General features: G+C 42.9%; 1 protein-coding gene across 3 annotated transcripts in view; it reads right to left on the minus strand.

Annotated features, from left to right (window-relative positions):
• The window catches only part of NBEA (neurobeachin), a 673,719-nt gene that overhangs the window by 83,270 nt on the left and 567,150 nt on the right, over positions 1 to 23,299 (minus strand). For all 3 annotated transcript variants that reach the window (XM_066582838.1, XM_066582846.1, XM_066582830.1), the window contains exons 44-45: positions 17,323 to 17,435; positions 4,917 to 5,057 (exon numbers count right to left, since the gene is read on the minus strand). In XM_066582838.1, the coding sequence (XP_066438935.1) occupies positions 4,917 to 5,057; positions 17,323 to 17,435 (254 nt within the window). The remainder of the gene's footprint in view (positions 1 to 4,916; positions 5,058 to 17,322; positions 17,436 to 23,299) is intronic.

Here is a 23,299-nt window from a genome sequence, read left to right on the forward strand (position 1 = left end):
CTGAGGATAGTTCATAAATAGATCAGCACTTGAGGATTAATTCCTAATAAAGTCAACACTAGGAACTGAGAACACGGCATGTCAATGAAAACCTAGATAATTAATTAAATTGCATGTGCCCTCAGAAAATGACCAATAAAATGATCATCTAGATCAACTTTTGTGCTAAACATATATATTTTTTAAGGATTTTGGGTCATTTATTTTTTCTTTAAAAAGTTATCTTAAGAAATTGATGGCCTATCCTCAAGAAAGGCCATCAATATCTGATCGGTGGGGGGCCGCTGCTTGGGATCCCCATCGATTAGCTGACTAATAGACCTGCAGAGCTCATGTGAGTGCTGCAGCCTCTTCAATCTTTACATCTGAACACGATCCTATCAGTGCTCAGGACACGATGTTATTTATGGTGGCGAGTACTGCAGGCTGGTCTCATTGATGTGATGACAAGCCTGTTGGTCTCAGAATCACCACTATAGGTAATACAGTGCTCTGAGTATGAGCAAGATCATGCCCAGATGTAAACATTGAAGAGGGTACAGCCCTTGCATGAGCAGTGTGACCCCTTCAATCAGCTGATCAGTGGGGGTCCCAAGCAGCAGACTCCTACTGATCAGATATATATGGGCTATCCAGAGAATTTAGTGGCAGCAAGCACTGAGGAATTGCCCAAACTCTAAGATGTACACTTCTACTGACCTGAAAGCACAAGAACAGTTGGCTGCAATATGCTCAAAACCATATAAAGAAGCCACAAATGTTTTGGGATTGTGTTCTGTTAAGTAATGGAACAAAATAGGACCTTTTTGGGCCTCTAGATCAGAGGTATGTCTTGAAGAAGAAGAACGAAGTATATGCTGAAAAAAACGCACTGCCTACAATGAAGCATGGCGGTGGCTCAGTGGTGATCTGGGGCTGCTTTGCTTTCTGGGAAAGCTGCACCATATGGAGAGCAAGATGGATTCAATGAAGTGTCAGGAAATCCTAGGAGAAAACATCATGTCTTCTGTGAGGAAGGTGCAGCTTGGATGTCATTGGACCTTCCAACAGGACAATGATCCCAAGCATACTTCAAAGTCCACCAAGGCTTGGTGTAAGAAGAAGCCTGAGAAGATTCTGGAGTGGCCATCACAGTTGCTTGACTTGAACCCTATAAAAGATCTTTGGTGGGATGTAAAGTGGAACGTTGCAGCAAGAAACCCCAAGAATATTAGTGAACTGGAGGCCATTGCCCATGAGGAATGGGGCTAGATTCTTCAGGAGTGCTGTCAATAGCTGGTGTTTGGCGATGCATCACGTTTGCAGCAGGTCACAGCAGCGAAAGGGGCTCTACTAAGTATTCAAAGTCTGCAATAGTCATTAAGGCTGGGTTCCCACGGTGCGGATTTGCTATGGTTTGCCATTGCATATCCGCACTGCGGCAAAACCACTGCGTTTGCAGTGCAAATGTGTTTGGCCAAAAAGCTGTTCTCACAGAGCGGAATTTTTCCGCACTGCCGCAATACGGAAATGCAGCTGCGGCGCGGTTTTAGAATATGCAGTATGTCAATTCTTTAGGATTTTCCGCAGCGCTTTTTTGCCCATAGCCTCCATAGATGCAGCAAAATACGCACTTAAATACGGTGCAAAAGTAAAAAAGCACTGCGGGAAAAAAAACGCTTGCGCTTTTCCGAGCCGAAAAAACTGCCAAAAATATGCAAGAAAATCTGCAACCAAAAACAACCCTTGAAGCGGTTTTGCCGCAGAAGCGGTTCTTCTGTGGCAAACCCACAACTAAAAAAACGCAGGTAAGCCGCGGCAAATCCGTCCCGTGTGAACCGAGCCTAAAAGTGGCATTTTGTGCTGAATTTGGAGAAACTGCTTGTTATATTAGTTGTGTTGAACTATTTTAATTGTTTGATTGTTTTTTTTCAAACAGCTGCATGTTTGTAAATATGGTAAATAAACCTAATTTACAACGGGGGGGGGGGGGGTTGAATAGTTTTGATTGCAGCAGTGCAGCATATAACAACAGATTTTGAATGGAAGCATTCCCTCGGAGCATTGGCGCAGCTGAGAACTTGGCGAAGTGTTAATAGCAGCGCCGGCTAACGTACATGTGTTTTACATTGTAATTGTAGTCATCAGTGTGAGCGCTGCTCTCAGCATCACTCATGACTTTCTTCATAACCGCAGTTGCCGGTTCTTACTCAGACATGTCACTCAAATCCCTGCTGCTCAGAATTTTTTACATTTTCAAGTCAATTTGGTATTTGATTTCACTGATAACATCGCAGATTGTGTGAGAAGGGAGCAGACACCTGACAAGTTAATGGAATTTACAATTAGTCACTAAGCAGCTTAGCGTAGAAGGGTGGACAATGAAAGGTAGATGGATCCAGATGAAGTCAGTCTCATGATCAAATGTAACCCTATGTATACCCTCTTCATATAAGGAGAGAGTGCAAATAAATACAAGAGGTAAACGCTTCATTCTGTCATAGCCCCTCCGTTACAGATGTAGCAATCGTTAAACATGACTGACACATAACTCCATCTACAGTACATTGTAGCTGAGTTTATCATAATGCCTTAAATGTCAAGTTACTGTTTGCTAGATCCGTACATAGGTTTTATATAAGGCTATAAAAATTGCATGAGAATGTATGTTTATGAGATTGACTTACAGGGGTTTTCTGGGACCTAAAGGCGTTGTCCCACTTCTAGCTCTGTACATTGCACAGTTTGCCTGGGTTGGTACTGCAAGCCAAGTTCCATTCACTTCAATAGGGCTCAGCCTGCAATACCAACCTGGAACACTGCGCAATGTACGGAGCTGTCTGCAGCAAAAGAGCTACAAGTGGGACTTCCTCTTTAAATATTTGATTGGTAGGGATCAGATTTATAGCACCCCACCGTTCAGCTATGTGAAGAGGCCTCAGAGCTCAGCTGAATATTGCGGCCCGTGAAGTTACATCTGATGATCACAAAATCCTGTATGCAGTTCAGATATATTCATGTGCATGGGAATGTACAACGCACTGCCTGGTATACAATAAAGATGTTGCAGCAGATTGCAATGGAGATCATAAAACCTACAAATCACCCAGGAAATAGCGATAGGGATATTGGGGTTTTTGAAGCATTTTTTTTTCCATAGGAGAAAGCATTACATTCTGGTTGTACCACAACGTATGGGTGACCAAATCTACTGCAATTCCAAGGCATTGTTACTAAAATGTATTTCTTAAAAAATCCATTGGTAGGACATGACTACTGCGCTCCTGTCCACTTTAGCCAATATTGAAGGAGCCTTGGCCATAAAATGGGATTATTAAGCGGTGCTATCATACATCACTAATGACAAAAGTCTTCGAGTTGTCCTTATTTGACAAGTTGTAGAATATACTATTCCGCCAGTACCTAACCCCTCTGGGAGTCTAGAAAGGATAACCAGGCATGTATAAACAGTAGTAGAGGCCATATTGGTTGTTACTCAGCGCTACCAGACAAAGATACCCCTAAGAAATGACTTCTCAGAACAGGTCTACTCCAATTGCTATGATTTTTATTAAAAATCGTTGTGCCCTATCTACAGGATAGTGGATATATTGGATCTTTGGGGGTTGAATTATCAGGAACTCCACCAATCCCAAAGGTTCCCGCATAAAGTAAGCAACAGTCAAACAGGACACTGCTCTATTCATTTCTATGGGATTTTCAGAAATTGCTTAATTGAAAGGCTCAGCTTTTTCCAGCATTCCCTTTGAAACCAATGGGCAGGGGAGCAGATGCTGGAGTGTTACTCCATTTGTGCAGGGTCCTTTGGGACCCCATTCTCAGAAACAGTGCGATCCCAGTGATTGGATCTCCTTCGATCGGACTATTATCCACTATTTGGCGGTTAGGAGATAATTTCTAATCCAGGTGAAATAAAACACAAACTGATAGAAGGATTACAAAAAGAAAAGCTTGGATGTATTCCGGGAGCTGTTTCAACAAAGAGGTATGGCGTGTTTTCAGAGGATAGAATAAGACTCTAAGGCCGCTCTCCCACTTTTTATCGCGATAAGCACGGCTTTTTAAACGTCATGCTAAATTCAGTACAACGCCCCCATTGCTATCAATGGGGCTTCGCAGACTAGCGCCCAAACACAGTCTGCTCTATTTTCGTGTGTTTTAGTGCTTTTTAACGCACCTCATCACCCATTACAATGATGGGGCGCATTAAAAAACGCTGTCAAACGCAGTAGAAAGTGCCAAGCGAAATCATGGTAAAATGCTGCGGTTTCAAAAGCAACGCTTTGGTAACACATGTGTGAGAGCGGCCTAAGGGCCGTTTTACATCAGCATTCGGGGGCATTATTTTACTGCTCTGTTTGGAGAACAGGAAAACAGCAACCCCTGGCCTAGTGAGTGAACGAAATGGCATCAAACAGATCCTATTGACTATATTCGGGTCTATTCAGTTTACGACAGCTTTTTACGGGTCGAACTAGAGCAACATGCTGCACTTTTTCATCCTGTTTTAGGACGGAATTCAACGATGGAGGTTCCAAATGGAATGTCCAACACTAATGTGAACGAGCCCTGATGTGGGGATGGTCCCCAGGTATAGTCTACTTGAAAGGGGACATCCTGATATTACCCATGAGCAGAGGCGTAGCTTGAAGCTCCCGGGCCCCAATGCAAAACCTGTAACAGGGCCCCCAACTATAATGCTTTATTCATAGTACTGGGCTCCCTATATGGAGAAGAGAGGTCTTATGGGCCCCCTATGGCTCCTGGGCCCGGGTGCAACCGGATCCCCTTTAGTTACACCAGTGCCGATGAGTATGTGTCTGGTAAAATATACGTAGCGTTCATTTTTTTGTTGGACAATAATCTATGGAGGCTTTTCCCATCACACGAGTCCCAAGGACCAGTGATATACTTACGATTCTAACGAGCCAGCACAGCGTGAAGGTGGATGTGGAGTAATGTGTATTGTAGTGATAGGGTGGAGTTTGGTCGTCTTCCCAGGTCTCGTACCGCTCTGCGTAAAACACTGCTCTCTTTGGATTCAAAGCACCGATAGGCTGAAAAACACAAACAACATTTCTTAGACATCCATTTTGCTTTTCAGATGAATCCACATTGTAACAAATGTATATATGTATTGTAACCTCTCCAGAATAGGAGCTGCAAAGTTCACTAATGATATATCATTAACTGTGATGGTAATGGGAGAAGCCGGCCGGTGTCTGATTTCAGAGATAACGCCTTCCATATTGTCATATGAACACTGACACCTGACAATCTAATAACTTGGCATTAGTCAACAGTGTAGAATACCGCTCGGGGTAATCCAATAGCTTTAACTACCAGGGTTAACTCCCAATGTTAGGTGTTTAAGTGCTCAAATAGCCTTGTCACATTCCAGCAAACTAAATGACAACTTGATTTACTTCACACATAGTTGCAGAGAACGCAGCAAATGTGGAAACAGAAAAAGGGACGCAACATGTAAAAAACTCTACTTGGACACACAACTAAGCATTTCCAAATGAATGTGTAATTTGATTTACACTTCCTTGCTCGTTAACATTATAATGTATCTTCATAAGGGTCACAGCTCCATTTTTCAGATTTAGACCTCTAAATCTGCTTTCCATAGCCATGGACGATTTTCCTGTCCGAGTGCTGCCTACATGTTTCATGAACATTGCTTGGACACATTATAGCTATTTAGGCTACACACAAGGTTGTTTTTTCACATGGACTGATGGTCCAAAAAAAAATCGCAGCAAGTCCTATTTTGGTCCGATTCATAGACCAGGATAGGACATGCAGTGTCCACTTTCCGCGGGTACATATGTCCGTATGCTGTCTGATGCGGGTTTCACCCTAGAATCTTAAACGCAACTCGCACTTGTCCGTCTGAATATGGCCTTACAGGGATTATTTTGAGAGAGAATGTTATCACCTATATATAGGTTAGGTGATGAAAGTCTTGTCAGTGTTGGTCTCACCATTTAAACCTCTACCCATTCGGAGAACGAGAGTCCCATGTCCCCCTTTTCCAGTCACTGCACCTACTCACAGTGATGTGGAGAATGAATGAAGGAATGGTTACACATACACAGTGCTGCTCCATTCATTTCAATGGGGCTTATGGAAATAGCTGAGTGCCTGTACTTGGTTATCTCCGGCAGTACTGTTGATGAACGGAGCAGCACCGTGCATGCACAACCATTGCTCCATTCAATCTCCTCCTCGCTGTGAGGTATGCAGGGATCCTGCAGTGGCAGACGAAGGGGACATGGGACATGTTAGACTCCGCAGTGAGAACACCCCTTATCAGACTTTTATCACTTATCCTGTGAATAGGTGACAAAAGTCTATCATAGGATAACCCCTTTAAATGGAACCAGTCACCAGGTTTCACATTAATAAACTGTAGCAGGAGATCGTTGGCACCTCATCAGGCTCCACTGCGCATGTGCCAATACTGCCCGGACAATGACGTCTTCATTAGTCTGAAGGGAACGTCATCCACATCACTCAAAGGCAGAGAGGCTGTAACACAAGATGACTGGAGGCTGCTAGAAATTGTCCGAGTATACCCTCTGGACCTTTTGAATCTAATTTGCATATGGCATTGAATTTTTGAAAAACGTCCTTACTACTGAAGGTATAATGCGCTGTAAGAGGTACGTGGTTAGAACGCTTTTTCCGCAACTGATATCCTGCAAAAAGTTCAGAAGGGTGAGACCTGGTGACGGTTCCCTTTATTATTGAAGAATTTGGCCCTCCTGGGACCACCTCTAGGGGGAGCGTAATCCATACACATTTAGATCATAGTTCAGTAGGAGCTGTATGAAGATGTATGCAGTGAACAATCTACATATACCAAAGGTGGCTGTCCGGGTCAAACAAACTTCATATTAACAAACTTGTAAAATATGTATTGCCAATGAGCATTTGTTCGAACAACAGATTAGAAAAGCAAATTGAGAAGTTCATTTATTTGTGTATCCAAAGCTGTAAGGGTGAAAATACATGGTCCACGTTTGCTGCAAAATCATGCGGCCATTGCCCACTACAGGTGGCCATGGTTTGGCCATGTGTAGCCTGTTGGATTGTGTGGCATCAGCCTTCGGGTATGCCAAGGGTATACGGATTTAACGTCTTATTTGTATTGTAAACTATTAATTGCATGGATGTGTTTATTATGTTATATGCATACTGATAATGGTGACTTGCTATTACTGTAACATCTTAATGTAGTGATAACTTTAGGAACATGCAGCAGGAAACGGATGTAGAGGGTCGCTGAGGCCACATGGAGTGACAGAGCAGAATGCTACTACTGCTGGTATAAGGAGCTCCAGCATATCAAGCCACGAGTGGTTGGTGCTGGCTTCAGAAAAAGAAGCAGGTCTTATTGAGAGGAGTTGGGTCATAGAGGTGGTGGAGAACCAGGCAGGGCAAAAACTGCTAATTAGTCGAGTAGGGCAGAAACTGGTGAGCGTGTGCTGAGCAGAGAGCAAGCTGCTTTTGGGAGAAAATGAGAATGTGATTTACTGCCCTGCAGCATATAGTTGTTACAGCTAAAATACAGACTGACCACGAGGTGGACTAACCATCTCCCACGATGCAAGCACAGATTCTAACAAGTGCTATCATGATGTCCAGTGTGAACTAAGTTTGTACACTGCAACTATCAAGCGTTTGTACCTCATACTAGTGAAACCACCAAGCATTGTACTGTAAATACTGTAACCACCAAGAACTGTGCCTTCAAATTATAGTCACCAGTCTTGAGCCTCTTCAAAGTCCCTGCTATGCACCAACCTGTGTGGTTGTCGAATATTACAGTTTAGACCAGTCAACTATCCAGCCACAGGGGTTGAGCTTCGCAACATTTAAATAGTTGATGTCTTCTCCTAAATCTCGGAAAACCTGTATAATTATGGCTAGCCTAACATACAATACACATATTACTTGTATTAATTAAACTATACAACATGGCTTATCACTGAACCCCTTCACTAAACCAACTGAAATGGGTTCAGCTGAAATTAGCGGAGTCCGCTGATTTGGGCAGAACAGACGACCATGAAAAGTGTATTAAAGGTTTGTTCAGAACAGGTTGTGGCAAAAATGGTTCAATTCGTAGAATATCAAGGTGTCCAAACCTTCAAAGGGGTTTTCTGATGCAAAAATATATTTTTTAAATGAGTCCCCATGCTGATTACCTTCTCTACAAAGCCCATCCAAATACCTGATGACTCATCTTGATGCCCTCCCTAATCCACTGCCACGCACCAGGCCAGTGGATATCAGCAACCGCAGTTTCCGTGGCTTCGTCTGCGTATTTTTATTTCTGCAGCCTTCCCTCTGCTCATGCAATATCTGTCCCCATACTGGATTCCCTGTACTAAAATAGGAGCCAGTATCACCACATACAGACAAGACCGGAAGAAAGCTCCAGAATGCCAATGGATGAAACGTTGGAGAAAGATTGAGAATGAAATGCAGGCAGCACCACATGACAAGGTAAGAGCAATGCTAAGCGGGTGCAGAGCTGGTACATCTCGTACATTATATGTTGCTGCAGCATGCAGTATATTTGAGGTATTTAGTCAAGGTCTTGGAATACCCCTTTAATCCTTTTGTTCTTAATAGAGATAAGCAGCCGCCAGAGTCCCCTCTCCCCATTGAGAAGACATGCACACCCGGGTGAACCGAGCATGCATATTATGTATAGTAAAGTCGGGAGGAATATCTGTCCAATGACCGAGCGAACATCTATAGAAGATGTACGGTCACTGTAACATCATTGTACAGATAAGAACGATGGCTAAGAAAATGGTTAAGCATCACTATTCATTTCTATCAAGGTCTTGCTCATGAAAGTGTTAAAAAAAAAACAGATTTACTCTGGGGAGGAAATAAGCGCATGTAACTGGGCTACTTGCCCCAGGGCCTTAAATTCTCCCAGCAGCTTGGGAAAACGGTGTGCCTACAAACCAGATCAATATGTCTGCTGAAGTCTATCATTGGAATAACACGTCTAATGGAAAGAGACTTTGGCTCACACAGGATGGTTTGTAAAGCACGTCTAATGATGAAAACAGCTCATGTAGAATGGCCGATAGTGTTTGGTGACACTGAGCAGCAATGCTAAAGACTGGGGGGGAAATTTACATTTTGTGAACAAAGTTGAAGTCATGTTAAAAAAACAAGAAATCTCTGCAGCTGTAGAACATACAAGAGGAGACGTGACGAGGTCATGAAATAAATGACGATTAAAGGGAATGTAGCTTTAATTGTTGCTTCGTTAATAAGATTAAAGTCTGTCAAAGAGAAATATTGTGTTTATTATGTTTTCTTATGATGAATTCATTATTGACCACCATAATGGAGAGACAAGCTTCCTTTCTTCTTGTATTGTATGTATAGACAGTGTCGAGGAGCTGAAGTTGTCAGACATATCATATACTATTATAGCTTATTACATCCAGTCCTTATTTCGGAAACCAAATGTGGATGCATTTGTGTATAGTATTACTATCTTGACTTAGCTATGCCTACAATAGAACTATTACTTAATTCTAATGAGATGACTGCTCAACTGCCCCAATCTATACAGCAAAGCTGATAAGTGAGAGAAAACAGGAAGCATTAACCAATTTTGACTGCTCACAAACAGCCTGATCATAGAGCTGGAAAATAGGTTGTCATATGACACTATTACCAAAATTCCTAAAAGATAGTAAAACAGGTTGTATGGCAGGAACCGTGGCAGAAAGGCTTACAAATTCTGGTATTCCAATTGGTGAGGAGTGCAAGATCCTACTTCAGTTTTGACAGTACATCAAACTGATGCCTTAATCTAAAAGGAACCCGATGACAGACTATGTTTTAAACTTTAACTGTATGTAACAAGCAGTTGGATTTCCAGATGAGCCCAATAATCTCAACTGGAGAACAATCAGCCATGAAGACTATTCAGTGGAGTTATACGTTTCTCGTGCAATCAGGAAGACTTATGCTCCACATCACCACTGTTTTAGGGAGTTTTCCCAACTGATTTCCCACAGATGTTTGGATAACGTTTTCCGATAGGACAACAGAGGGTGTTTTAAAAGAACTGTATATATTTGGTTATATAGTTTAGGACTGTCAAGCTAATGAAAAACCTCAAAGTGGGGCTTTACATTGGCAACTGTCCCAAAATGGTTGGCATATCGGAGTATGACTCAAGTGAAACCAATCAGATTAATTTTCAAGCATGACCAAATCTGTGGTGCAGCTGGCAGATAATCACATACGTAGAAGGGAGACATAAGCCAAGTCTGGTTGCATAACATTAACTGGAATTTTGAGATGGCAATCCATGTAGAGGACAATAGGTGTACCACACTGACTTCATACTGAAGAATTGGGAGCACAGATAACTATGAACAATGGAACGTAAAACTTCATGGAGAAACATCAGCAATTGTATATACCCATAAAACTGCAGTTTGTGCTTGGAGCGACTCTTCAGTTCTTGGACTACATTTGTGCCGAGGCGAAGTAATATTTCTTGTTAAGCCCCATTTACACGCAATGATGATCGCTCAAAATTCGTTCCAAAAATAGCTTGAATGACAGTTTGAGGGATAATTTTGCATAAACTACTAATGGATACTAATGCCCATTAGTAGCTTATTAGCTTCATTTGCATGTAAATGAGGCTACCTTCGCTGTATGCAGATAACAGCAGGTGGTCTGTTATCTGCATACAGCTCCATTTATCTCCCACAGGACTGCAGCTGAATACAATGTTATCAGCGCTCCCATAGAGAATCGCAGCACGTGGTCCCTGCTATCAGCTGGCCGGCCAAACAATTGTTTTTATGCCGAACTAAAAATCATCGTTCGCCCGTAAAGCAAGCGATGGTAGCATTAACATGCAACAATTATTGCTCGAAAAGTATTGTTTGAACGAATTTTGAGCGATAATCGTTGCGTGTAAGTGGGACTTTACTCTCTGCTTGTGCTGACACTTCTCAGACTCCTTTTCATTCTTCCAAGATGTCCACCACACTTTTTAGACTACCCAATATACACTTTTGTGCATCTGTATTTTAAGACAATATATGCTGGACAATTGTCCAGCTTTGATTACATGAGCAGCACCGGCCAATTAGACCAGTGTGAAGTACCTGAAACTACGGATGCAGTATGAGCATTGAGTAGTGACAGGAGCTGCCATCTTGGAAAAACAAAGAGTCATCATGGGAACCAGTGGATCTGAAGAACAACGGCACAAAGGAGGAGCGTCCGGTATTACTTGCCCTGTCTGGCTCACAGATAAATTCTGTCCCAGAATGCCACTTTAAACAGGCACAAAGAAGAGACTTATCTTCACAATCTCTTTCTTAGGGCGCCCACCCACTGGCGTTTGCGATTTTCGTGCGTGAAAAGCGCAGCGTTTTTGCGGCGTTTTTTGCCGCGTTTTCGCGGCTTTTCCATTAAAGGAGATGTCCCGCGCCGAAACGGGTTTTTTTTTTTTTAAACCCCCCCCCCGTTCGGCGCGAGACAACCCCGATGCAGGGGTTAAAAAAACCACCCGCACAGCGCTTACCTGAATCCCGGCGGTCCGGTGACTTCTCTACTCACCGCTGAAGATGGCCTCTTCCTCCGTGGACCGCAGCTCTTCTGTGCGGTCCACTGCCGATTCCAGCCTCCTGATTGGCTGGAATCGGCACGTGACGGGGCGGAGCTACACGGAGCTACACGGAGCCCCATAGAGAACAGCAGAAGACCCGGACTGCGCAAGCGCGGCTAATTTGGCCATCGGAGGCCAAAAATTAGTCGGCACCATGGAGACCAGGACGCTAGCAACGGAGCAGGTAAGTAAAAAACTTTTTATAACTTCTGTATGGCTCATAATTAATGCACAATGTATATTACAAAGTGCATTATTATGGCCATACAGAAGTGTATAACCCCACTTGCTGCCTCGGGACATCTCCTTTAATTTCCATTGACTTTCATGGGTGCATTAGGAGAAAAATAAGGACACATATGCAACTGACAGTTCCTATGTTAAAAAACGCAACGCAAAAAAAAACGCCAGTGGACAGGAGTACATTCAATTCTAATTGCTCTTGAGAAAAAACGCAAAACGCAAAGAAAAAAAAATCGGCAGTGGGTGGGCGCCCTTAGAGGGAACTCAAACAGAGAACTACTAAAATGTTAATGGCTCAACGTAATATTACATTAACCCTGTAGAGTGGAATTAATGAAAAAAAATCCCAGCTGGTATTCAGCACTGGTCACAAGAAGGACCATCCACCCAATTGTAGTCTGGTGATTCTAAGGTACAGCAACTGGTGTTTGCAAAGACGGGACAAGGGCCAAACTAAATTCGGCATGCCACATCTGTTTATTTAACACACTGAACTTTCGTTCAGCCTCGTACACTATTTGCATAAACCATTGTCTTCTATTGACTGCCAGACTACTGTTGGATATGATATTCCTTCAGTGCCAAATAACACCTGTCCTATCTTCATTAATTCCATCTATCAAGATTAGTTGAGGAGTCCTGAGAAAGTCCAAGTACCAGCCAGGCTTTCAGGTCTGCTACTCCAATCTCAAATCCATCAGGTGGGAGAATACTCTTCTTACCCTGTGATCAATACACCATTTCTTTATGAACCCTACACCCAGATAGCGCCTCTGATTTCCCATTTTCTTTTATTCCAAGCATTCTTTTTTTGATTGGTTATCGCTATTCCTGTTTGCCCTATAGAGGCCATTAAAGCAGAATGAGCATCTGAAAGCAACTTAGCCCGGCAAAATCTGCTGATTGGAGCAATCATATTAAAGGAATTCTCTATGGTCACAAATGGTGGTACAAGCACTGCAGAACACAAAGGGAAAAACGTATGACTCTAACAACATTTAAGGGATACAACAGACATTTGGTCTAGTCCTATGGGCTTATGATTAACCACAGTCATGTAGCCATTACATGTCATCATGATCATAGTCCAGGGTGTTCTCCAATATCGCACTAGAAGTAGTAAGCAAAATCTTGTAAGTGGTGTCTGAATAGAAGGCTTCGCTGAATGGCTCATCATTTTCCCTGCTGAACATGAGAATGCTGATAAAACGAAGGAAAGTTGCGCAGAGCAACACTGATTTTGCCAGAAGTCTTCACACTTGAATGCGTTCATTTGCATTATTACAGTAAGAGGCCTGAAGGCTTTATCACTTCCTGCGCTTCCAGCAACACACTAATTTGGCGCATAATTGTCATTCTTACCATCTCCTGCCACTCAAACAGCTCAAGTATTAACAAACAGAATATCTCCTGCTCAGTGAGACTTGTGTGCTGCTTCACACTTCCATCATTGCTACCAACAGTGAACTATAATGAACTCATGTGCAAGGCTGAAGATTATGTGTGGTTTCCGAATCATTGTTGCGTTAGTCAGAGCGAATTTAACATAGTGTTGGGTTTACACGTTATGATTTGCCCAGCAATCCAATGAACTCCAAAAGCCCACAGCTATCTATAATTGTTGTGTGTAAATAACCAAAAGGCAAAAGACGTTAGATCCAAGGGTAGGGGTACGGGTAGCTGCCTTGCAGTCCCTGGGGAAATGAGGTGCTCGTCTAAGTTGACAGAATGCCTTATGGATGCAGAGATTTCCTCCATAGACTCTAAATAATTAGCATAAAGTAGTATTGGATGTTAACCTAATTAGAACCATGGTTCTAATTGTAACAGATAAAGAATGGATGAGAGAGTCACAAGCATGAGTGTCGGTAAAGGTACATGGGCTAATTATGGGTTCTGAATAGAGATGAGCGAGCGTACTCGCTAAGGAAAACTACTCGAGCGAGTAGTGCCTTATGCGAGTACCTGCCCGCTCGTCTCTAAAGATACGGGTGCCGGCAGGGGAGAGCGGTGAGTTGCGGGAGTGAGCAGGGGGGGAGAGAGTGAGAGAGAGATCCCCCCCGTTCCTCCCCGCCGCTCCCCACTCCCCGCAGGCACCCAAATCTTTAGAGACGAGCGGGCAGGTACTCGCATAAGGCACTACTCGCTCGAGAAATTTGCCTTAACGAGTATGCTCGCTCATCTCTAGTTCTGAACATTCGTTTTCACGATCCTAGGGCTGTGTAAAAGGCACAATGATCAGCTGGTGAACTAGCGAAAGTTTATTCTTCGGATGATCATTGAGGTTTAGCATAACATTGCTCTCATGTCAGCTGTACATCGCCCTGTGTGATCAGCCAACCAATAACAGCTCTATGGGGACGAATAATAAGCCAATGAACATTCATCCTCATATCAACAAAATCTAAGCCCATGCCCATCAACATGCTTTGTTGATTAGTGCTCATTACATCAGAGTGGGCCCATGTGAAGAGATCTGAAGAAATGTGAAGCAGCAGCAATCGGCATGTCTTTACTCTTGACTCACTCGGATGGTTCAAAAAACATCCACCACGTCTATATCTAGGTGAAACCTTTGAAGCAAGCAGTGTGACTCCACCTATTCTCAGTTTGCCGGAGGTTGTGGCCGGTGATACATAAACTACACAGTGTAAATACCGTGTGCAGGATTCGCGACAGAACCTCCGAACAGAAGATCCAGCGCAGATGTGAAAGTGGCTTAAGGCACATATTAGTTAACAAAAGTGAAGATGAACAGCCAATGTAATTAGTTCCTATCAATAAGGCTGATTCTTCTAAGTTCCAGTTATTGTCTTAGAAGGCTGGCAGGTTTTTTGGTACAAGTTTATAAATGTGATTTACTTTTTCTAGAAAGATAGAAAGTATTGTTGATTTGGTATAACCGGTGTATAAGCTGTTTGAATATTCAGCTCTAGGATATTAGACCCTAAGATGGTATTTCCCAACCTTTTCAGCCTTGGAGCATGGCTGTGAAAAATTATTTTCACCGTGGCGCACCCCCAGCAAAAAGGGGGTGTGGTCAGGGTCATGGCTAGGGGCTGGCTTACCACAACATATGATTTTACTTCTGATATTCCGGGCACCCAGCGGTTTTCAATGAGTGTGGCACCACTGGCCACTTCCACATCACGTGATCAGCGGTACTGCACTCACTAGAGGATGCTAGGTGCCCAGTGAAGGAGGCACCGAGAGAGCAACATCGGGGGTGAGAGGGAGTACAGTATCTTCTGAAACCAGCTGTGGAAGCGCAGCTGATTTTGAGTCAAAATCCACACCACTGACGAGATTTTCAAAATCTCCTCCACTTTGCTGCTACTGTAAATACTGCAGAATCTCCATGCAGAGGGTCCGCACGGAAATTCCACGGCAAACATGCACTGTGTTGACGTAGTTTAAAGGGGTTTTCCAGGCAAGACCTGCCAGGATACACCAGGGTTGGAGCGGAAGCGCTGCTCCGAAACTTGTGTAGTGGCCAGTCCTAGTAATTGCAGGCACAGCTCTGGTTGAAATCAATGGGAGCTGTGCTTGTAATTGCAGACGCAACTCCTATTGATTTCAATTACTGCAATTACTAGCGATGTCCGCTACATAGGGGTCGGAGTGTTGTATCCTGGCAGGCGCTGCCTGGAAAACCCAATTAATATCAGCGGATTAATTTCCAGCCTGGGAGCTATGGCACCCCTGGCAGGTTCTCACGCCACATCGGTATCCCGGCTGGGAATCACTGTCTTAGGGGCGATATCTAAAAATCTTTACAAAACGTGATATTCTCTACTTTTGAGACTTTTGATTTTTATTATGATCTCCTAAAATGTTCGCAAAATATATGATTATATCAAAATTGCATTCAGTTTTGTTGAAAAATCACAAGTTGACTGAGTTTAAGGTTAGCACCATCATTCACAAGACTCTTGAGAAGAGATCTAAGGGTTAATGATCAGTGCTCATTACATTGGGCCAAGAATCGTCCCATTTAAAGGAGCCTAAAGGGTGGGCAAGCAAAGTACAACCAGAAATGTAAGGGAGATAATATATAGAAGTCACATACACATGTGCAAGAAGGGGAGAAACCCAGAAGAGGAGGTTGTGTGAATTAAAAACAACATAACGAAGGGCCCCAGATAGCGATAAAATGGTCACAGATGTGGCCAAAAATATTGCTTTCCACCTAAATTTTTGTAGCCATTAAAAGGCTTCCAATTGATTATAGAGCCCAAGCTCTACTGCATAGACATGTATTTAAAACACAAGACTCCAGACTCCTTTCTATTGTCATCAAGTACGATTCTATAGAAAACTCCATGTCTGAAGCTTCTGGACGACATCAGCAGCATCTGTAACCAATGTTACCCGGGGTTATTCTGCTGCAATTACTCCTTAATTTGTATAAATAAATAATATGTACTGTATATACGGAGAAATAGATAAAATATATGCAACACATGAGACTTCAGACTACTAATATGCGCCTATTAATTGCTAACATTTATGGCACATTTCCTGTTAACACTGACAAAGAGTAAGGAGGGGGACGCCAATTAGCACATCAGTAAAATTAACAGCTGGTTACCATATTAAACTGAAATTACAGAGTCTTTGAGTTTTATTGTTTTTATACAGACACCGGGATATGAAGAATAAAAATGAAAAATGTGCAGAGCACAGATGTCCCACAGAGACCGTTATAGTAAGTGAGACATTAACTTTTATATGGGGAGTTTAGGAGTTCAAAGGGAAACCTTTCATTTTCATACTCTATCAATGCACCTTCGGGAAAAGGTGGGAATTTGTAAAGGAAAAAAAAAAAAACACTGATCAACTCATCCCAAAGATGTTCAGTGCAGTTCAGGTTGTGCAGGTCAGGTCAGTCCAATCGTAGAACATCCATATCCCCAAACCAATGTAAAACAGTGTTGGATTTGTGACAAGGCACTTAGTCTTACCAGAAGTATTACTGACCATTCCCAGAGTATTACCAACCACATTGTTGGCAGCACATTAGTGTCTAGAATGTCGGGGTACACCTACGTGGTCATGGTTCATAGCACTACAACCAACAGGCCGAGACTATGCCACGTAAAACATCCCCAGACCATAATGGAACCTCCGCCATATTTAACTGTTGGCACAACCCACTCGGGCAGAAGGTGTTCCCCAGGCATCCCCACACCCAGGTATGTCCATCTGATTTGAAGGTGGAGTAGTGTGATTCGTCACTCCATAGAACTTATGCTATGTAAACTACCAAATATTTTTCTATTAAAAACACACACTTAAATGTTAACACAAAAGCTGTCTGTGCGTTGGCTGACAATCTTCAGAAATGTTTGAGAAATGTTTTGGCAAAAAAGGTTAGATAGAAAATTAGGAATTACCTTTGAAAGGTCCCTGAAGTTTCCTGGTAAAGTTAAATCCAACTCCTCGGATTCATAATTTGTTAACACCCATGGAAATACAGGATACTGATTCAAGTCATTATATGTTCTCCCTGAGAAAACGAGTAGTGTGTTAATAAACAGACAAGAAGCAGTTTTGCCATCATCCCCAAGGGATTTTTTTAGGGCATATTGGCATGTAATATTGTACACACAGATACTTTACCCATAAGGGTATATTCAGCACATATCATACATCACAGTAAATACAGCTTTACTATAAAAGAATTAGACACTTCCCACATTTTAGAGAAACCAAAAGTATTATTGATATAGCCAAATTACTTACATGGTTTATTCATATACTGTAAGTCTAGGTTTGTAGGACCAAGTTACAAAATGTTTATGTAGGCACCTTTTCACGATTGTGAAAAATGAACCCTTGAAAATGTTTCTAGAATAGTTTTAATGGAAAAACTAAAAAACATTGTGGTACTTTTTATGAAGTTTTAATAAATGAGCAAAGAAAAAAATATTAGTAATAAAAAAACACCATAAAAATATTACAAATTGGGTTAGAAAGTGAACCCATGTCTTCCATTGAGAGGTTTAAGTGCTGCATCGGAGGTCCATTTGCTTAGGTGAACCATAAGACACAACGAGGTTCACCTAACATGAGAGGCTTCTAACAGTGCATGGTTGAATAAGTAACTAGACCGCCTGTTCTCTCCTACTGTTAAGGGTGAACAGACATGGTCATAACTGCAACCATATTTTAAAAAATTCCTCGCGCCTTCAGAACCTATTCATGTAATAGAAAATTATTCTGCTGCAGTTATTCCAACAGTTCCAACTAGCAAAACATTCCTCCTCCCCCAAATAAAACCGTTTCACTATAATATTAATTAAACCAAATAGATGAACATCTCATTTCTAAGCCATATAATAACTTTTCTTCATGTGTTGAAGGTTGTGTAGCAACAAATGGCGTTGAACGGCCCCCCACTGCGCTGAAAAAACAATTGGTATTGCTTTCACTGGGTCACATAACACCCATGTTTAATGATCTGCTTTTGGTGTTCCTTGGCTACGCACGAAATTGAAAATCTATCCCTGCTCAACCTGACAAAAATAACCTGGGTTATCAATTCCCAGGCTGAGAGCAGATTTACAGCGCTGTCATAGGACTGCTTCCTTCTAAACTTTAATGATTGTTGGTTTACCAGACCTAAGAATCCTGAACAGAGCGCTCCTTGTTCTCTGCCAGTTCATCGAAAGCAACAAAATTCAGCTGTTTCCATAACAAAAAGAATTGGTTTTCCTGCACAGTGCACGTTTGGAGACGCGCGTGTCACTAGAGCAGGGGCCATCCTTAAAGGGAAAATGGCCTCATGTATCCTTAAGGCATTTGTGAGAAGATCCTAATGGTGAAAACTGGGGTCTCCGATTTGTAGGATGAAAAGCGTAAAAAAAGACCTTTGAAAGTAGCATGCGCTATATTAAAATGGCCTGTGAAGAGTCATTGGAGGCGATCCGCTCATCTGAAGAGTCATGGTGGCCAGTTTTCCTCCTGACTTGATTGACATCTCTAAGGGTATCATTAACTGAGCAACTATCAGATGGTCGCTCAGAAAAGTTGTTGAAGTGTGCGAATGATAGTTGTTTGAAAGTTTCTACACATAGCGATGATTGTTTATCAGTTGCTTGCTCAGATTTCAATCGTAACAGGGTGATCTCCATGCAAATTCATTCTCAAGTTGTTCAAATACCATGTGAATGACTGTGACTAGAGATGAGCGAGCGTACTCGGCCACGCCCCTTTTTCACCCGAGTACCGCGATTTTCGAATACTTCCGTACTCGGGCGAAAAGATTCAGGGGGTGCCGTGGGTGAGTGGGGGGTTGCAGCGGGGAGTGGGGGGGGGAGAGGGAGAGAGAGAGGGCTCCCCCCTGTTCCCCGCTGCTATCCCCCCGTGCCGCCACGCCTCCCCCCGCGGCCCCCCAAATCTTTTCACCCGAGTACTGAAGTACTCGAAAATCGTGGTGCTCGATCGAGTAATTACTCGAAACGAGTACGTTCGCTCATCTCTAACTGTGATGTTACACCATTTGACTTTTGATCAACCAGTAACTATTTTTTAGGTGACGTGAAATGAATGACTAGTGAATAAGTTTTGAATCGTCACCCTGAACGACTATTTTTGCATTCATTCTTTCAAATGATTATTCGTCATATGTGAAGGTACCTTAAGGCCTGGATACATTATCACAAGCCAGGTCCGGCAACATTCAGCGTATTCACAGTACACACATGAAGCCAAGGCCAAAACTTTTTGCTTCACTGCTCATGCACCAGAGCTGACAAAAAACCCCACTACTTCAATTTGTGAACACCGTCATAGGGGGAATTTGTCAAGTTTCTAGTTGTCAAAACCGTTACAAATTGTTGAGCAAGTGTGGTTTTTCCTAAAAGTCTGTGATTTTGTTGATGTTTTACACTTCTTATTCTACCTTTCTAAAGTGGAAAAAAAGGGGACCAGGTTTGTGTGGAGTGCGGCTTTTAGACATATTAAAGTATTTCGACTTTTTAGAAAGTGGAAAGGTTTTTTTGCTATTTCACTCCAGTATCAGGTTGGAATACAAAACAACTAAACATTTCTAGTAATATTTAAAATATACATCTAATTTAACATCAGACCCTGTGATAATGTTTTAGAAATAATGGGAATATGGCCTCTAGCAAAACAGACAAAGAAGACCCCCATAATATATTCCCCCACTGTTTGGTAATGTGGATATTTTCATTATTATTCTTTATTATACCCATTTTCATTATTTAGTGTTCTGTTAGGGTTATGAGCCCCCATCACTGTCCCTATAAGAGTTGGGAGTCCGTTGGTGCTTCTGGCATTTTCAATAGAGATAGACTTGGTCGTGATTCTGTTTTCAAGCGGTGCACATGGAAAAGCAAATCCACAGTAGTACTTGGAAGAAATATCCTTGTACTCGCAACGGCTCTATTGTGGACCACCACTCTATAGAGGCACTATTCGGAAAGATAACCATGTATTCATGGCTGGCTCATAATGCTCAGGTAATATAAGGACCATTTGGTTTTTATAACATGCACTCTTCTTTGTATAATAAATCCTCATCACAGTTGGATACTTAAAATTTGCAAATTAAAGGGGTTTTCCAGTGAGAATACTATCGATGACCTATCCTCAGGATAGGTTATCAATAGTTGATCGTCAGGGATCCGCTGATTGGGACCCCGAGTGGCAGATCCCAGCCGATCAACTACTGATGAAGGATAGGTCATCAATATCGCCCCTCAGTGAATGTGTGACTAAGGCCGGTCTCACATGGACGGGTCGGATTTTGCATGCAGGAGCCCACAGTAGAATCTGGCTTTGACCACGGCCGGCGACCCCTGTTTCTTTACTGCAGATGACCGCCGTCAGTCATGCACAGTAGAGATTTTCTTTAATCTCGCTAGGTAGTGACGTGGGTACCTGTGACCTATCTGCTATATCAATTGCAGATGGGCCACGGGTCGGACGGCTTCCACTGACTTCAATAGAAGCTATCCATGCGAAGTCCACACAAAAATAGAATATCTGAGTGGATAGGCGAATGTTCTATTTTTAATGTGTGCAGAATTCCGCTGATCGCCCGTACAGGTAACAATTGCAGATTCCGCAATTCAAACCTGGTCGTGTGAGACTGGCCTAACCCCATTCTTTGCACATGGCAATAGTCTATCAACTGAGAATATAGTGTATATAAAGTAAAACAGGTTTGGAATTAAAATTTTTCTCCTTCATTCCGCACTGTTTGTATTCCCAACCCACCCAAACAGCACAAGCAGATTTCCTGTGGATTTTCCACAGTGGAAAAAAATCAGCTGTAAGGCCGCCTGCACACGAGCGGGTCGGATCCGGCAGCGAGAATTCTCGCCGCGGGACCCGACCCGAGAGCCTGCAGGGACGAGCGCGTACTCACCCGCGCCTGGCGGCCCCAGCTCTTTCATGTGCCGGCTGCCGCGCAGCCGGTGCATGCGCAGACCGGAGCCGGCGGCCGGGTGAGTGCGTGCCCCGCACAAAAATAGGACATGCCGCGGTTTGTTTGCCGCGCGAGATTTCGCGCGGCCAAACCGCGGCCGTCTGCATAGGAGTGCGTATTGTAATGCACTCCTATGCAAACTTTCAGTGGCGGAAATCCCGCGGCGGGATTTCCGCCCGTGTGCAGGCGGCCTAAGGCCCCCTGCACACGGGCAGAAATTCCGCAGCAGTATGTCCCGCAGAATTTCCGTCAGTGGAAGCTGCCATAGAATTGCGTTAGAAAACGCAATCCTAGGCAGACGGCCGCGATTTGTCTGCGTGAAATTACGCGCAGAAAACAAATCGTGCTCAATTTCTGAATGTCACTCCCCAGCCGCTGGCTCCAGTCTGCGCATGCATCAAAGAGCAGGAGCCGCAGGAGCAGGTGAGTGCCGCGCTGGTCTCTGCAGGGGCTCGGATCCGACCCTGGCCGTCTGCAGGCGGCCAAAATGTGCATTAAAATCCTCAGCCTTTGATGCAGATTTTGTTGCAGATTTCGCCCTGTCATTTGAATTTAAATTGAATGGATGAATTCTGCTGCGAATCTGCACCAAAATCCGTGACGAGGCGGTGTTTGGTGTAAATTTACTGCAATTTTTTTTTTCCACTGTGGAAAATCCGCACCCAAAAAGCAATTGACAGTTCCAGGATTTTTTTCTTGAAATACTTCTGATATTTTTTACATCAAGAATAGTGTAGTCAGTAGGTTCCACCGGTGTCAGTTTGGCTCCATCTGATATATCACCACAGTACATAGCTGTTGTTAAAAGCACAGAAGTCTATATGAATGCTAGTGGAAGTAAAGCCTCAAACGGTCTCCTCCGACCATCTATACCCGGTACCGGCATCACTGCAGATGCACATAGAACACTGAATATTCACCATGACCGGTTAAGTTTACCCGCCACCATCATGTAAAGCACCTCAATGGTTAAATCAGGCAAATCAGATGCAAAAACAAAAAATAAACTTTATTTCTTAATTAAACTATTTAATTTAGTGGTTGAGTATTAAAGGTGGAATCGCTCGGGGAGAGCTGACAAAAAAATTACAGCTGCAACTCATTGGTGATAATATTAATGACAGCAAAATATTGTTCAATTAGACGATCCCAGCATCTGGATTAACACTCTGCGAGCGATGTTCCTATGCTTGTCTGCGTTTTCACACTTTACAGACATTTTGTCATCTCTAGGTCATTAGGAAAGAATTTTTAATGATATATTTTTTTTTTGTAGAAGCCAGCAGTTCGAGTTACATCTAATTACATGACAATAATAAGCCCGACACAGACTGCAGCTAAATATACACATAATTAGCTAGCAAAAGCTTGCATATCACAGAGTAAAAAAATGCCGAAATATGTGGGGGAGGGGCGCTCATCTATACTACAAAATAATTAATAACTTCAAGGTCACAGTTCTGCTGTGCAGTAAGGACAAGTGTACACAGCAACTTATATTCCACTGCTGGTTATGAAGCACTGTGCTTTTAAGAGGGTTAGGACATTGGGCTATCCCCCCCCCCCCTACCTATTTCAGCATACCTGATGGGCATGTGTTTTCTTAGGCAGTGCAGGAGCACTGGGCAGAACTGGGTTGCAGCTCAGCAGAGAGGAGAAAGGACAGGGAGGAGAAAGGCCAGAGAGGAGGAATGTTTAAAACATCATTTTAGATCACAAAGCAAGCTACTTTTCATAAGGGACAATAATCTCGGAGGGAGATATAATGCCGGTTTATGAATAGGCCATAAGAATCCAAATAGAAATGCCCCGTTAATACATTTATTGAGTGCATATTAAAGACTGCTGACATGAAAATGATCAACAGAACGGTAATGATGCGTGACTTACTTTACGGATAGATGGGCATTTCT

The sequence above is a fragment of the Eleutherodactylus coqui genome, chromosome 1, assembly GCF_035609145.1.
Source record: "Eleutherodactylus coqui strain aEleCoq1 chromosome 1, aEleCoq1.hap1, whole genome shotgun sequence".
Classification (NCBI taxonomy): domain Eukaryota; kingdom Metazoa; phylum Chordata; class Amphibia; order Anura; family Eleutherodactylidae; genus Eleutherodactylus; species Eleutherodactylus coqui.